The sequence below is a fragment of the Pongo abelii genome, chromosome 9 (genome assembly GCF_028885655.2).
Source record: "Pongo abelii isolate AG06213 chromosome 9, NHGRI_mPonAbe1-v2.0_pri, whole genome shotgun sequence".
NCBI lineage: Eukaryota > Metazoa > Chordata > Mammalia > Primates > Hominidae > Pongo > Pongo abelii.
Genome location: NC_071994.2, coordinates 4,042,413 through 4,058,098, shown reverse-complemented (window position 1 = coordinate 4,058,098; position 15,686 = coordinate 4,042,413). Strand labels below are relative to the sequence as shown.

The 15,686-nt window shown below is 55.9% G+C and overlaps 1 protein-coding gene across 4 annotated transcripts in view; it reads right to left on the bottom strand.

The window, feature by feature from the left end:
- Positions 1 to 15,686, bottom strand: part of SHANK2 (SH3 and multiple ankyrin repeat domains 2) — a 694,542-nt gene that overhangs the window by 346,942 nt on the left and 331,914 nt on the right. For 3 of the 4 annotated variants that reach the window (XM_054524157.1, XM_054524158.1, XM_054524159.1), the window contains one exon: positions 9,286 to 9,604. In XM_054524157.1, the coding sequence (XP_054380132.1) occupies positions 9,286 to 9,604 (319 nt within the window). Of the gene's footprint in view, positions 1 to 9,285; positions 9,605 to 14,775; positions 15,200 to 15,686 lie in introns of those variants that run through there. The other variant, XM_054524160.2, reaches the window with a different exon arrangement.

Sequence of the window (15,686 nt, the reverse complement as noted above, 5' to 3'; positions counted from 1 at the left end):
GCACCCGGATAGGTTGACTCCAGCGGGAGCAAGGTGAGGCATGTGGGCTTCCTCCCGAGGGGAAAGGGTGGGTCAAAGTCTAGAGGAAAAATCAAATGCACAAGGCTGACAGTAGCTGGGGCAGGGTAGAGGGTGAGCCGCAGAGCAGGGCAGAGGGTGAGCCACAGATCAGGATTTGCAGGGTCTGTTCACAACTGTTATGTGGCTGATACAGCAGCTGCTTAAGTCCAGAACTTAGGAACCAAATGAGGAGTACATCTTCTCAGGACTTCCACACCCAAAGAGCTCCTGCAAGGAACCCTACGGCCCCACTGTGCATCCTCAACAGCAGCCGGCAGGGGACACTGAGCCTGTCCTACTTGAGAAGTCAGTTAACTTCATCAGAGTTAATCCGTCCACTCATCTCTTCTCCGTTATCCATCCAGGCCTCCTTCCATCTGCCCAAATACCTGTTCTTCTATCCATTCACCCACCCACTCATCCACCCACTATCCATCATCGATCCATCCATCCATCCATCTACCCATCCATCCATCTACCCATTCATCCATCTACCCATCCATCCACCCATCCATCCATCTACCCATCCATCCATTCATCATCTACCTATCCATCATCCATCCACTCATCCATCCATCCATCCATCATCTATGCATCCATCCATTCATCCAACATCTATCTACCCATCCATCCACCATTGATTTATCTATCCATCTACCCATCCATCCACCCATCCATTCATCCATCATCTATCCATCCATTATCCATCCATCCATCCATCCATCCATCCATCATCTATTCATCATCCATCATCCATCCACCTATCCACCCATCCATCTTATCATTTTTCTGAACATCTATTCACTCATCTACCCAAAGTTCAGAAAGATCTTGCCTGAAGCCCAGCTGAACAATTACTATCCATCACTGGACAAGTCAGCTACCTCTCAAAGCCTCAACCTCCCCATCAAAAAAGGGGATGATCAGGAGTAACTGTGATAACGCACTCTGCCAGGTGTTATGCAAACATCAGCACCTTCACACTGCCCTGCTGCAGCTGCAAAGTCAGTAACAAAGTGCCTGTCTCACCTCACTGGTCCAGCTGGCACCAGAGTGTGTGTCACTTGACAGACAAGTCAAAGTGAACACAGCTCTAACCTTGAAGCTCTGTTTCTTGATTCTCTTTGCAGGAATCAGTTCCCTAACCCATCAACCCCAGAGCCTGGGAAACCTTTATTTAAAAACAGGAAAGCCTTATTTCTTCTAGACCAGAGTGGTGTACACGGTTCCAGGCAGTGATTACTGGGCAGTGACGTACAGTTCCAGCCAAATGCTCACATGTCTTCTTATTCACTGTTACTTTGAACCTCAAAAAGTCCCACAAAGGCAGAAAATGAAAACCTTTGTCCCCATTTTACAGGTGAGAAAATGGAGGCTCCATAAATGGTGACTTGGGTATGGAAATACAGAGTTGGTCCTCACATCCTAGCTCGGGGTTCCCTGCTCTGTCTGGTGACGGAATGAAGTGAACAAGATTTCACCTGCTACAAGGTATCTTATCCTTGTGATGTCTCATTTGATGAACTACATCCTCCTGCCAGGTCCCACTCTTCCCACGGCAGCCACAGTCAGCAGCAGAAGCCAGGCCTCTGCAGCCCAGGGAGAAGAAGGGCTGCCCCACTCAGGAGACATGGCACCCGGGCCACACTGGGGGTCCCTCCTGCTGTCCTGCCTGCACAGTGAGGACTGGTCTGAAGTTCCTGCACCCCAAACTGTCCATGTTTTCCTTACGTTCCGGCCAAGAACAGCCAGGAGGGATTCTAACCAACTTGTTTTGGTATAAGGGCCAAATCACTGAATTCTTAAAATGAAAAAATTGGTAATCTTCTCAGTGGAGTGACTTGGATCAGTGAGTTGGGCCATTTCCCAGCCAGCCTGGGTGAACAGGAACTGGCTGACATACTGACCTTTCTCCATTCATTCATTCACCAGTCAGTTACACATTCATTCATTCATCCAGCAAGTACTCTGCTGGTGGGCTGTGAGCCCATCGCCATGTGGGTCTGCAGACCCCCGTGAATGATAGACACGGATGCAGGCCTCAGGGAGCTGACGGTCAACTGGGCAGAAGCACAGGTCAGCAGATGCATTTCTGCCCATCTGAGGGGTCGGCACAGAGAATAGAGCCAGGATTTGAGGTCAGGGTTAGAGTCCACAGGGCCTCCCCACAAAAGGCTACAAGAGGGGACAGCTGGGTGGTGCAGAGAGAAGGGCAAGGGCACAGGAAAGGCTCCGCAGGGACATTCGGGGAGAAATGGATGCCACATGGCACAGTGGTGCCGGTGAACGAGTACCAGCTCACCCTGGATGCAGCCTCAGGGCTGGACTGGAGCAGACAGAAGGTGGAGGTGGGGAGCCCCACTGAGGGGCCCCTGTGGCCCTCCCCGGGGAGCTAGGGGAGCCCCTGACGCGTAGAATTGTGAGAGAGTTGGAGGTATCAAGAGGCACAATCACCCAGGCCTTGGGACCTACTCAAGGTGGGTAGGTGGGTGTGTCTCCCAGGTTACGGCTCACGCAGAAGATGGCAGTAGGGGAATAGAGAAAGCTGTCAGCTCAGGTCTCTGGCACAGAGGGCAGCACAGCAAATGCAGGAGGTCCCAAGCCCTTAGCATCTGTCAAACGTTACTAAATGTTGTTGGCTGGGCTGACAGTTGTTTTAAAGTTGAAGGTTCAGGCCCTGTGTCATCTCCTGTCTGGTCAACATCGCCTCCCTGCCTGGCTTCCCAGGACTGTGAAAGTCAGCCCGCACCCAAGCCCTGTGCGTCTCGGGCCTGAGGGCTTCACGCTGCCTCTGTGATTCTGGTGACGGCATCTCTGAGGATGCATGACGGGGACTTAGGATTACTTGCAATGTCTCACCTTGCTGGCTGCAATGACTGCTTCAGGGATGGACACAGGACACTGGCTGCCCCTCCATCTGGCCCCAGCTCCCTGCCAGACTAACTCCTGGGCACAGGTGAAAGTCAGGCCGGGCATGGTGGCTCACCCCTGTAATCCCAGCACTTTGGCAGGCTGAGGCAGTTGGATCACCTGACATCAGAAGTTAGAGACCAGCCTGGCCAACATGGCGAAACCCCATCTCTACTAAAAATACAAAACTTAGCTGGGCGTGGTGGAGCATGCCTATAAGCCCAGCTACCTGGGAAGCTGAGGCAGGAGAATTGCTTGAACCTGGGAGGTGGAGGTTTCAGTGAGTCAAGATCGTGATACTGCACTCTAGCCTGGGTGACAAGAGTGAGACTCTGTCTCAAAAAAAAAAAGAAAGTCAGGGCCACCGGGAGAGCTCCCAATTCCACACCTCACCTCTACTCTGCCAGCAGGGCCCAGTCACCCCCACTTTCTGGGTCAGGATAATGGGGCACAGGAGGGCAAGCAGGAGCCGCAGTCCTGGCACTGACTTGAAGCCCCTCTGCGGGCCCCACACCAGCAGCATCCCCGGGCAGCCAAGGCCCCCTCTGCCCATTTCACCCACCTGAAACCCTGAACGCAGCTGCATCTCAGTTCCCATGCCAGTTTCAGGAAAACAGAGGCCACTGGGCCAAAGACAGGCTTCCCAGAGCCCCACCGGGTCCTGCTGGGGTCCAGCCCCTGCCTGTGTGGCCAGGTGGGTGCCGCTGTTTTTCATGCGTGCAATGGACGACGCGTGGACAGGGCAGCAACATTCATCTCCACCAACTGAACTCAAAAGCATGAGTCTTTCTTTCCTGCTGAGCTGACCCCACCCAAGAAACGTTCTTGAAGGAGAGGGTGGCCAGGACGTTCCCCGGTGGGTGAGGCCAGGGCAGCCCTTGGGACTGGCTGCCGCTTTGTAGAAATACATCCAGAATTGTTCTGAACCTGGGCAGGCCAACCAGCCCCTTGGCAGCTGGAAGAGACCCAGAAGGAACAGGGACGCCCCAACCCCACGCACTCCCAGAGCGGGGACTCAGATATCTCAGGAATGTTCTCAGGACCCTGGTCCACCAGTGCCAGTGGGCGCCACCAGAGGGCGCCCCCAGGGGCGGAGCCGGCTGAGCCTCACCTGAGGGAGCAGAGGTGTGCAGGTGCACTGGCTCCTACCCTCCCGGACCAGCACCTTTAGGAGGATGGGAGAAGAAACACACACACACACACACACACACGAAAATGATAAGGAGGCGGCAGGGGGAGGAAGGAAGAACACAGGCCAAGGGACAGGTGGGCAGGAGAGACTGTGGGAGAGGATGGGGGCAGGGACAAGTGTGGGGCATGTTCCTCTCTCTGTCTCAGAGGGACAGCCCTGCCACAGGCTCTGGCTCACCTGGGAGGGGCTTGTGCAGTGACGGGCAGCGAGGGACCCTGTGATGTCTCCGCTAACAGCCCTCACCTCCCAGAGGACACTGACCATCCACAGTTCGGCCCCCTCACACCCCTGGCAGCCCCCTTCCTGTTACACCATCACTGCAACACCAGCTTCCAGGCTGGGCCCAGTGAGCTCCTCGGGGCGCTCGCCATTGTGTAAGCTGGCTCAGGGCAGCTTCGAACCAGGGATGGCACCTCCATGCAGGAAGCAGATCCTGCCCACAACTCTGAGCCCGGGCCAGGAGGCACTGGGTTGCTTGGTGCCAGCAGGAGTCCCGGTGGGGGCCCTGGGGAGGCTGGGAGGCCTCCCCGAACCCTATCAAGGCTGCACTTGAGGGTGTGACCTGAGGCTGGTTCTGACCACACTGCCACGCCCACTGCAGTCCTGGTCAAGGTTTCTGGGGCTTTGGGTCAGCGTTTAGGCAAATAGGTCTGGCCCAAGAGGGGTGCTGAGCATGTGCAGGGGGACACAGGGCCTGGCCAGTCGCCTCCCTGCCCAGGACAGTCAGCCTCCTCCTACCTGGCCATCTCTGCTTCCCCTGCTTCTTAGCCCATGCAGGCCTCTGCCACTGGGACAATAACACCTGATACCCTCTGCTCCCTGCCCCATGGCAGCCAGCGGGGTCTTTCTACACTGTCCACAATGAGGATGAAGATGAAGACGACCCTAAGAGCGGCCGATGTTTCTGCAGAACTGAAGACTGTGTATGAGCAGCTGTGGATGTCAGTGCAGGCCGGGTGCTGAAAGCCACTTAATCCACGCAGCACACTTGGGAGGGGGTGAAGTCATCAGCCCCACTTTACACAGAAGAAAACAGAGGCACAGAACTGGCAAGTGACTTGTCCAAGGTCAGCCGGAGGGTGGGTAGAGCCAGGTAGCCCTGGCGGTCAGCACCGCTTGGGGGATGTTCAGCACCGGTTGCTCAGCATGGGCTGATGGGCAGCTGCCCCACCCTTCAGACAGGAGGAAGTGGGGAGGGCTTTCCCCTCCACGGCAGGGAGAGCATGCTGTCACCTATGCTTCTGATGGTAACCAGAAAGAGCTCCGGGGCACCCAGGGTCCCCAGAGGCTGGGAGCTAGCAGCCGTCCTGAAAGTGGTCTGTTAGTGCTGCACGGCCAGGGCCCGTTGCCCCAGGAAAGAGATGGTTTTTCAGGAATAGTAGGGCAGGCACACAAGGCATGGGGCTGAGCTCTGAGCTTCTAGGATGAACAAGGAGCAGAGGGGCTCGGCCACCTCCTGGAGCCTCCAAAAAGCCCTGGGTTGGGTTGCACAGTCCTGTGATCCAGCATCCAGCATCACCAGAGCTGGCCGAATGAGCGGTTCCCTATCTCAATAAAGGCCACTTCCACACTGGGGCCTTGGTCCACAGCCAGGAAGCAGACAGCTCTAGCCGGGCCCCCCTCCCCTGGCTGTACCTCGTTTGCAGGACATTCAGACCAAGTGTGCTCAGGGCACCAGCCTTTGCACCCTGGCTGCATCACCTGAATGTCCCTGAGCCCAGCATGGGCCTGGGTAACTGCTCCATAAGCAAACAATGTGCAGTGGACTGGCTCCCTTCTGTGCCCCTCACCGTGCAAAGACGCTTCTGCCCCCCAAGGGCATGTAGCCCTATGCAGGGACAGAACACAACAGCGGCACCCGCATGCACCACCCTCATCCCAGGGGACCTCAAAAAGATGCCTGGAGAAGCATGCCTGCCTCCAACTCTCTATCCCACCTGGTCGCCTCGAAGGCAAATGTTCACCACTGCCATCCCATAGGAGGGGACGCCAGTGCCACTGGCGGGTCCTAGTTAGGACACGGGTCTTGAGGGAAGGACCTCTCAGCTCATCAGTGCCCATCCAGAGGGTTCCTCCTACAGCACAGCTAGTGCTACCATTGAGGATGCTGAATCCTGGACAGATGGACATGGACAGGGAGGCTGTGAAGGGGTGGGGAAAGGGAAGAAGATGGAACAAGGCCAACAAAGAAGGGACTGACGGGTCAGGGCCACCAGGTAACAGCAGTGCCCCTCGACTTGGGACAGGCAGTGGCCCACAGTTAGGGGGACCAGCTGTCCTGATTTTAGCACTGAAAGTCCCGCATCACAGGCAAACCTGAATGGTTGGTCACTCTACCAACGGTTCTAGGTGACAAAGGGGACCGTCTTGGCCAAGCTCTGGGTCTTGGGTTGGACATGGACCTGGGCTCTAAGAACCAATGTGGAATGAGCACTGGCTGGACAAGGTGCTGTGGGAGGCAGCCACCCTGAATGCCTTCAGCTGATCTTGAGAAAAACCTGAAGTTGGTCTTTCTGGGACCCTTTTTTGAGATGGAGTCTCGCTCTGTCACTCAGGCCAGAGTGCAGTGGTGCCATCTCAGCTCACTGCAACCTCCGCCTCCCAGGTTAGAGCAATTCTCCTGTCTCAGCCTCCTGAGTAGCTGGGATTACAGGCATGTGCCACCACATCCAGCTAATGTTTGTATTTTTAGTAGAGATGGGGTTTCACCATGTTGGCCAGGCTGGTCTCAAACTCCTGACCTCAAGTGATCCACCTGCCTTGGTCTCCCAAACTGCTACGATTACAGGCATGAGCTACTGCACCTGGTCCCTTGTTTTATAATTGACAAAGATTAGGCGGACTGGGTTTTACTTGCCCAAGGTTATGCAGCTATACAATGGTATAGTCCAGAAGCACGCATGCAGGAGGCCAGGCAACGAGCATTTGAGGCAGGCTGGCCACCATGATGACCACACACACACACACACACACACACACACACAATGATTCTCTCTCTAACATGCACACGGGCAAATGCACACAGACAAAAAAACCACAAAAATGCATGCACACACATACACAGGCATACACAAACACATACACATATGCACACACACACATGCACACACGTGCATTCTGTCCCCCGTTCCTCACACATGAACAGGGAAACAGGGATGGTCAGACTGCAGCTACAATACACCCGGCTGCTTCTCTCTCTCCTGAGCCATATCTAGTCTGCAGCCAGCTCAAGTCCCTGGCCACGCTGCCTTTGCTGTCTTATTAGATTTTGTACTGGGTGAAGGGGACACACACTTTTTAAAACTGTAGTCAGAGAAGTCTTGCTAAGTGTGTGAAGTGGAATTGGCTGCCTCGGGGGAGCCCTTTAATTTAGCTTCCCACTGTTCTCAGCACCTGGGACTCCTCCCTTGGGATCCTTCCAAGCAGGAATCTAGACCAGAGGCAGTTGGACCTCCTTGTTTGGCTCTGGTGGGAAGCGTCCATGGGCTAAAGGCCAAAGCGTTGAGGATGTGGGGTCTGCCGGCTCTAAGAGGGTCAGGTCTTGACCCTGCCTAGGGGCCGGGAGAAGTGGGCTCTCACCGGCACGTTCTCCCCACAATCTCCTTGGCTGTGGCCCCAAAGCCTGGGCTGCTGGTCATAGTCAGGATGACCAGCCCCTCCTGGGACCACGTGAGGCACTGACCCCTCCTCAAACTCACACGGAGCCTGCCAGGTGGAGTCCCTGGGGGCAGGGGTGGTGACGGTCTTCCTCCCTGACATCCCTGACCTTAGCTGGCAACAGAGCGTGACCCAGGCCTGCAAGACTCCCCGCAGCCAGGCTCTGGACCCCGAGTGGCTTTGAGGCCAGGGAGGAAACAGGAAGCATGTAGGATGGGGGAAAGGGTCAGGGGCCTCAGCACTGAATGCCGACATCACCAAAAACATGGCAACAGCTGGGGAAGCACAGGTCCAAGGCCCAAACCCGAGGGAGTGCCAAGTCACCAGATGCCAGAGCCAGGGGCCTGTGCCGAGTCCTGCCCTTGCTACGTTCTGGCTGCATGACCTCGGGCTCCTCATAGAGGCGTCCTGCAGCAAAGAAGCCAGCACGGTGAACTCCTGGAGCAGCTGTACCCATGAGAACGTGGAGGCATCCGTGGCAATGGCCACTGGCCCTGCAGGCGCAGCTTTCATGGCTGGAACCAATACCAACCCTAGCACCTGGGGCCCCGACAATGAGCTGACCCCTGGGAAGTCTCTTCATCGCCTGAAAATTCTGGGAGGTGGCGTGAGAAAGGCAGAGACCTGCTTGGGAGTTGGAGCTCTGAGTGCAAATCCAGCTCCCCTGGCTGCTTGGAAGGCAGGAGGGTGGGGAGAGACCCAGACCTGGAGTTGGACGACGAATGGGGTGCTGGGCAGGAGACCACAGGCAGTTCCCAAAATCTGCCCTACGCTGCCCATGTCCTTGTCTAGGAAATGGAACAAGGCACAGGTTCCTGTCACCTGGTGCTGCTTCAGAGACTGACAGACATGCCCTCTGTGCTCCTGCCATGCTGGGTCCAGGCCTGCAAGTGCTCCGCTGTGGGGAGCACTACCTGAGACCATCCCTGCAGCTGCTGAGACAGCCAGACGCCAGAGCCCTGAGCCGGCCTCTCCGGCCCCCAGCATTCTCCTCTGGGCTGGGTTTCTCCCTGCCACCCGCGTGTGCACCCTCACTTTGGATAAGGTGTGTTTGCAGGCTTGAAAACATGGCCCTCGGGAGGGCACGCACCCCTTACCAGGCTTGCAGCCCTGCCTCTCTCCCTCTTGACATTTCACTTAGGACCAAGAAGTCAGTGTACAAGGAAACAGGACCCGAGACGCCAGCACTATCTCCAGTCCACCCCAGGATGCTCAGCTCAGCCTTCATACCTGCCCCGAGCTATCATCGCGTGCCTCCATGAGGCTTGGGAAGGTGACCCCAGCCCCCCCAGGGGAGACCGTGCCAGCAGGGACAGTGGGCAAAACTCAGGCATGAAAGTTTCCTCAACACCCGGGTTGGAATAAAATGGGCTTTCTGCTCAACTTCTGGGCCAGCTCCAAGTTGGAGGAGCTGGGACCCCCAGCACGTGGCGGTCTTCCTTCCCTTGGCATCTGCCACTCCTTACCCGACATGCCAGAGAGGCTGCGGCCTCTTGCCGTCCTCGCCTGCGCCGACCAGCCTGTTCAGCGATGGGGACCGGCTGCGGGGCCCGGGCACGTAGCTCCCAATGGTCTTCGCGGCCCCCTCGGGCTTGCTGGGCATCTGCTGTAGCAGCTGGGGTGAGAGGCTGCGGTGCGAGGTGGCCGTGGAGCAGACGGCCCAGTCGGGAGCGCTGGCATTGAGGTTGTTGTCACTGTTGGAGCGCAGCAGGACCCGGGGGGCGGCCAGCGTGTTGGGGGGCCGCCGCCGGCGGTTGGAGTACGCCGGGGCCTCTCGGAAGGGCACTGGGGAGAAGGACAGGGAGAGAGGCCGGTGAGTGCATCTGTGTAGTGGTCAGCTGGGTGGGGACCCTAGGGAGGTGCAGGCCTGTGTGCGTCCAAGCCGCCATGCGAGCCCAGCAGAGGGGAGCTGTGAGTTCTGGGCTGAGACCCCAGCTGGACTCCACCAGGCCCAGAACTCACCCCTGACATGGAAGCAGAGAGACAGGCTGGGGACGGAGAACGTCTCCATGGCACGGAGCTCAAGCCAGTGCTTCGCATGGAAGGGACGTGGGGTCTGAGCTTCCATCTGGCCCGGGAGACGTCCGGCTGGCTTGGGCATGTGTAAGGATGGGCCACCCCATCACACAAAGCAGAGAGGGCACTGAGCTGCCTGCCACAGGGTGCCTCCTCCCCACCACCTAAGTTGAGCCTCTGTGGTGGGCTGAACTGTGTCCCCCAAGTTCGTGTGTTGATGTCCCAAACCCCAGTTTTCAAAATGTGCCAATATTTGCAGGTAAGGTCTTAACAGAGATAATCTGGGTGGAAGGGCTTTAGTGGGGGCCCTGATCCCATAGGACTGGGGTCCTTATAAGAAGAGGCGATGAGGACACAGACACACACAGAGGGATGACCCCGTGAGGATACAGGGAGAAGGCGGCACCTGCAAGCCATCAAGAGAGGCCTCAGGAGGAACTAACCCTGTGATGCCCTGATCTCAGACTTGTAGTCCCCGGGACTGGGAGGTGTAAATATCTGGTTGTTTTTGTTGTTGTTGTTGTTGTTTTTGAGACAGGGTCTCACCCTGTCACCCAGGCTGGAGTGCAGTGGCACGATCTCGGCTCACTGCAGCCTCTGCCTCCCAGGCTCAAACAATTCTCCTGACTCAGGCTCCCAAGTAGCTGGGATTACAGGTGCCCGCCACCACGTCTGCTAATTTTTGTATTTTTAGTAGAGATGAGGTTTAACCATGTTGGCCAGGCTGGTCTCGAACTCCTGATCTTGTGATCCGCCTGCCTCAGCCTCCCAAAGTACTGAGATTACAGGCATGAGCCACCATGCCCGGCTAATATCTGGGGTTTAAGCCACCTGTCTGTGGTGCTCTGCCGTGCAGTCTGAGCCAACCATACAGTCTCCGAGTCTACTGGCTGGATGATTCAATCTCAGTCCTCACTAAGAAGGTGCTTTCATCCCTCCCATCAAGTGGGGACCATGTGAGGAGGCAGGGGCTGGGCACCCCTTATCTGGCATCCTATAAAGCTCTAGACAGGGCCAGGCCCTCACTCTCCTCACGCAATGAGACCAGGGGCTCAAAATGACAGCAACAGCCCCCGGGAGCTTTGAGGGGTGGCAGCCACACCGCAGCTGCCTTGGTTTACCCAGAGCTCCAGAGCCTGAGACAGCGAGTGCCCTTTCCAAGACAGAGGACCTCCTGAAAGGCAGCCCTCCAAGCTCCGCAGGAAACAGCAGAAACCACCATCACTGGGAGGCCAAAGGCACGGGCTTCTCCCCAGCCCGTGATAATCATGCCTGCAGCAGCTTTTCACTGGCTACAGGATTCAGCCCTTAGGCTGAAGTCACGCTTGGCTCCCAAGTTTCCACTGCACAGGACCAGGGCTACCATCTGACAAAATGCAAGGCAAGAGAAAACACGCATCCTCCCTGGGAGTGGGTCTGGGGGGATCTTCATGCTTCAGAGGAGAAAAACGTCACAAGTAGTTTAGGACACAGGTGGCAGTGATGAAGCTCTTGGGGACATGGATGGTGCTGGCAGAACTCAAGGGGGATAGAGGTGGTGCTGGCAGAGCTCACAGGGACAAAGATGGCACTGGCAGAGTTCATGGGGGACAGAGGTGGAGTTGGCAGAGCTCATGAAGGACAGCGGTGGCGCTGGCAGAGCTCATGGGGGACAGAGGTGGCGCTGGCAGGGCTCATGGGGGACAGAGGTGGCGCTGGCAGGGCTCATGGGGGACAGAGGTGGCGCTGGCAGGGCTCATGGGGGACAGAGGTGGCGCTGGCAGGGCTCATGGGGGACAGAGGTGGCGCTGGCAGGGCTCATGGGGGACAGAGGTGGCGCTGGCAGGGCTCATGGGGGACAGAGGTGGCGCTGGCAGGGTTCATGGGGGACAGAGGTGGCGCTGGCAGGGTTCATGGGGGACAGAGGTGGCGCTGGCAGGGTTCATGGGGGACAGAGGTGGCGCTGGCAGGATTCATGGGGGACAGAGGTGGTGCTGGCAAGGTTCATGGGGGACAGAGGTGGCGTTGGCAGAGCTTCCGGGGGACAGAGGTGGTGCTGGCAGAGCTCCCGGGGGACAGAGGTGGCACTGGCAGAGTTCATGGGGGACAGAGGTGGCACTGGCAGAGCTCCCGGGGGACAGAGGTGGCGCTGGCAGAGTTCATGGGGGACAGAGGTGGCGTTGGCAGAGCTCATGGGGGACAGAGGTGGCGTTGGCAGAGCTCATGGGGGACAGAGGTGGCGTTGGCAGAGCTCCTGGGGGACAGAGGTGGCGTTGGCAGAGCTCCTGGGGGACAGAGGTGGCGTTGGCAGAGCTCCCGGGGGACAGAGGTGGCACTGGCAAAGCACATGAGGACAAAGGTGGTGCTGGTAGATTTCACTGAGGACAAAGGTGGCACTAGCAGAGCTCACAGGTACAGAGGTGGTATTGACAGCTCCCCAGGACAGAGGTGGTGCTGGCAGCACTCACAAGGGACAGAGGTGGTGCTGGCAGCGCTCACAAGGGACATATGTGGTGCTGGCAGGTTTCATTGAGGACAAAGATGGCACTGGCAGGGCTCACAGGTACAGAGGTGGCATTGATGGAGCTCCTGAGAGCAGAGGAGGTACTGGCAGAGCTCATGGGGGATGGAGGGTTCTGGCAGAGCTCACGGGAGACAGTTGTGACCCGGTGCACCTTCCCCACCTCCCCAGGACACAGGGCAGCCCTGGAGACAGAGCTAGAGCCAAGCCTGGGGAGCCGCACAGAGCTGTGCATCCTGAGGTTGGATACTTGGACTTGACACACTTGGACGTCAGTGCCTGCTGTTGGTAAGAACCTGGAGGTGGTACATTGGGGAGGTCGCGGTCTCACACCTGCTCTGATCTGGTTCCTCTGTGAAGCCTTTCTGTCGTTGAAGATGCCCCGCTAAGCAGCCGGGGCTCCTCAGCCAGGACTTTCATCCCACTCCTAATTTCTCAAAGCATACGGATCCATGAACGCCACCCAGGCTGGCCGGGGAGAGAAAAGGAATGGAAAAAGCTGACGGCACCCTCCGTGGACATCTCTCCTTCCAGAGCCCCTCGAGGGGCTTGGCCTGGGATCCACAGCCACCACCCACGAGAAAAACCTCATCCCTGGGACAGGTCACCGAGTCTGTGTTTTGTTGGTCATGAGGGAAAACCACGTTGGTGCCCTCCCTCTGGACCGGCAGAGACTAAAAAAAACCTTGTAGATCACTGAGTGTTCACATGGAGGCTTACAAAGATACGACTGGCCCAGAGGGCTTCCGGGTGATCCGGGAACTGCCTGTCACTGGAGGGGGCTGGGCGGGTGGATTAAAAGACCTTGCAAAGGGCTGATGAGCCCACAGTCTCAGAGAGCGATTATCTTTCATTTACAGAGATTACGTGTTGGAAGACTGTATTGGTGTGAGAGCCAAAATCTCAAACAGACACAGCCAGCAGAAAGCAGCCGCAGAGCCCCCAGCTTCCTGGGGCACCCCAGGAGAGGCCAGGGCTCTCCCTACCCACGTGGAGGAGACATCACAGGGCCCCCAGTCACGGAAACGCTGCCTCCCACAGCCGACTGCCTCACGCCCAGCCTCCCCGCCCCGACAATGCAGCCAATTCTTTTTTTCTGACCCTTGTAACTGGGGGAGGTATGCACACCCTTCACAGCAAGTGATGGCATTTAGGGGAGTCCTGGCAGTGGCTAAGATAAACTCATTAGGAAAAAAAAGTCTATAAAAGAACAGAACAGATACAGAATTAACCTAACACCAAAACCCCCAATTGAAATTTTCATGCTGTTCATGGCTTATAAAAATTGAAGCCCCAGAAGGTGAATTTTGGTGAATAATGTCAGAAAATGGGCACAGACAAAGGTTGTTATTTATATACATTCCTAAGACTCTGTCAGAAGAGTAGGGACTTAGAGGGGGGAAGAATTCACATGGGGAGGCCACCCTTGGAGGATTAAGGAATAAAAGAGCTGGGACATTTTCAAATACATTTTTACTCTGTAGACCACGCAAGTTACTCAAATGAAATCTCACCGGTGACATCAGTGCGAACATTTTAATGAAAATTACCTCGCTTAATTACCAAGATTCATATTAAATTAGTTTCCTGAGTACCGAAATTTCTTCGGTGTTTATTTTGCAATGAGCTGGGGCTGGGAAGTACCTTCCTCATTTCTTTAAAGTCACATCTTTATATGATATCTGATTTCCTAAAATGAGAGCTCTCTGACAAAACTCTCTAACTGGAACCATCCATGGAAATGATGATTTTTTTTGTGAAAAGGGTTAAAAATAACTGTTTTCTGTCTGAAAATGATTAATATTCCACCCAACTGTTTCCTTCTTTTAGGCAATCTGCACACTCTAAGTAGGTGGATATTTTCTTAGCTGGCTTACATGCATTTATTTATACATTTTTTTCCCCACAATAAAAATTACACAAGGTATGACAAAGAGAGTGTGCACTTTTAAAGTTGGCCACGCTCCCTTCCCATCCACTCCATGTAACTGCAACCCAGGGACGGGAGAGCCGGGAGCGGCTCGGAAGGTAGCCACCCATTTGGTGCAGCCAGCCATGTGCCCCGACCTGCCTCGGCCAGTGCCTAGCAGCCCTCTGGTCACTGAGGACTACAGTCAAAACTTCCTTTATTTTCCCTAGGACTTTGTTCCTAACACGCTCCGTGGCACAGTCCCCACGGATGGCCATTCCGGAATGCAATCCCACAAGGGCTGAAGGTTTGAAAGCAGCACACGATAAGGCGAGACCTTCCACCGCATTATATTCTGGACCAACTCAAACCAAACCGTATCCCAAACCAAAGTCATTATCCCCTGACATGCCAGAGATTAACAACTGGCAATTTTAGGAGGAACTGGAGTCCTCCCTCTCCCCCACCCCGAGAATCAGCAAGCAGCTGCTAATTCCCATTGCACCCGGCTCCCGACAGCTTTTTCCTTACCTTCCTTCTTGGTGAAGGCATTTAACAAAGACTTCATTTTCCCTCTGACTTTGGCAGCGGTCCGCTCATTATATAACCTTCCTGGATGGGAGGAAGGACAGGCGTGCAGCCCGGCCCCTCGGTGCTAGAGCAGCTGGGACCCGGGGAGAGGTGGCGGGTGTCTGGGCACGGTGCACTTCCGAGCATAGCTGGGCATGCCAGACCCAGCGTGCTGGTGACAAAGCCCACCCCATATTCTGCCTGTCAGCTGGGAACCAACTGCACGTAGACGGGCTGCTCTCAAACCCGGCTACCTCTCGCGGCGCGCGTCATGTGAGCCGGGCTACTCTGCTTTTGTGCTCAGGGCATTGAGGAAGAGGCACCGCGGAGGGTTAACGCGGATCAGGCGTCCTCGAGCTGGCAGCTGGGAGACGCCGGGAGGCATGAGTGAGCTCGAGCCCCAGTTATCCAAGGAAACTCGGGCTGGTGCTGGGCGCTCCATGCGCCTGTGCCTAAATATAATGCACTGTGCTTTTCTATTTTTTTTAAAAAAAATTTTTTTTTAAAGAAAAAGCCAAGTTTGTTTGTCAGCTAGCAGATGTGGTAAGACAGACAAGGGGGAGGGAAGCGTACAAGTACCAGATAAGCTTCACACCAGACCCACGTTCCCCAGGCAGACATGGCCAGCATTCTGGAATTTCTGAACACGACCTATATTTCTGTTGAAAAGAATCAGACACAAGTGCCCATGACTTCTCTGGCTCCCCACCCATCGAGGTAATTACCCTGGAAAAAACAGGACTCCACCCCCTCCTACTTTTTTTTTTTTTTTTTTAAAGAGAGAGAGAAAAAGACAATTAAACTGAGACCCTGCCAAGGATGGCCCCGATTCCAGGCAGCTGATAAAAGCGAGCTCTTCAGGGTCACTTTAG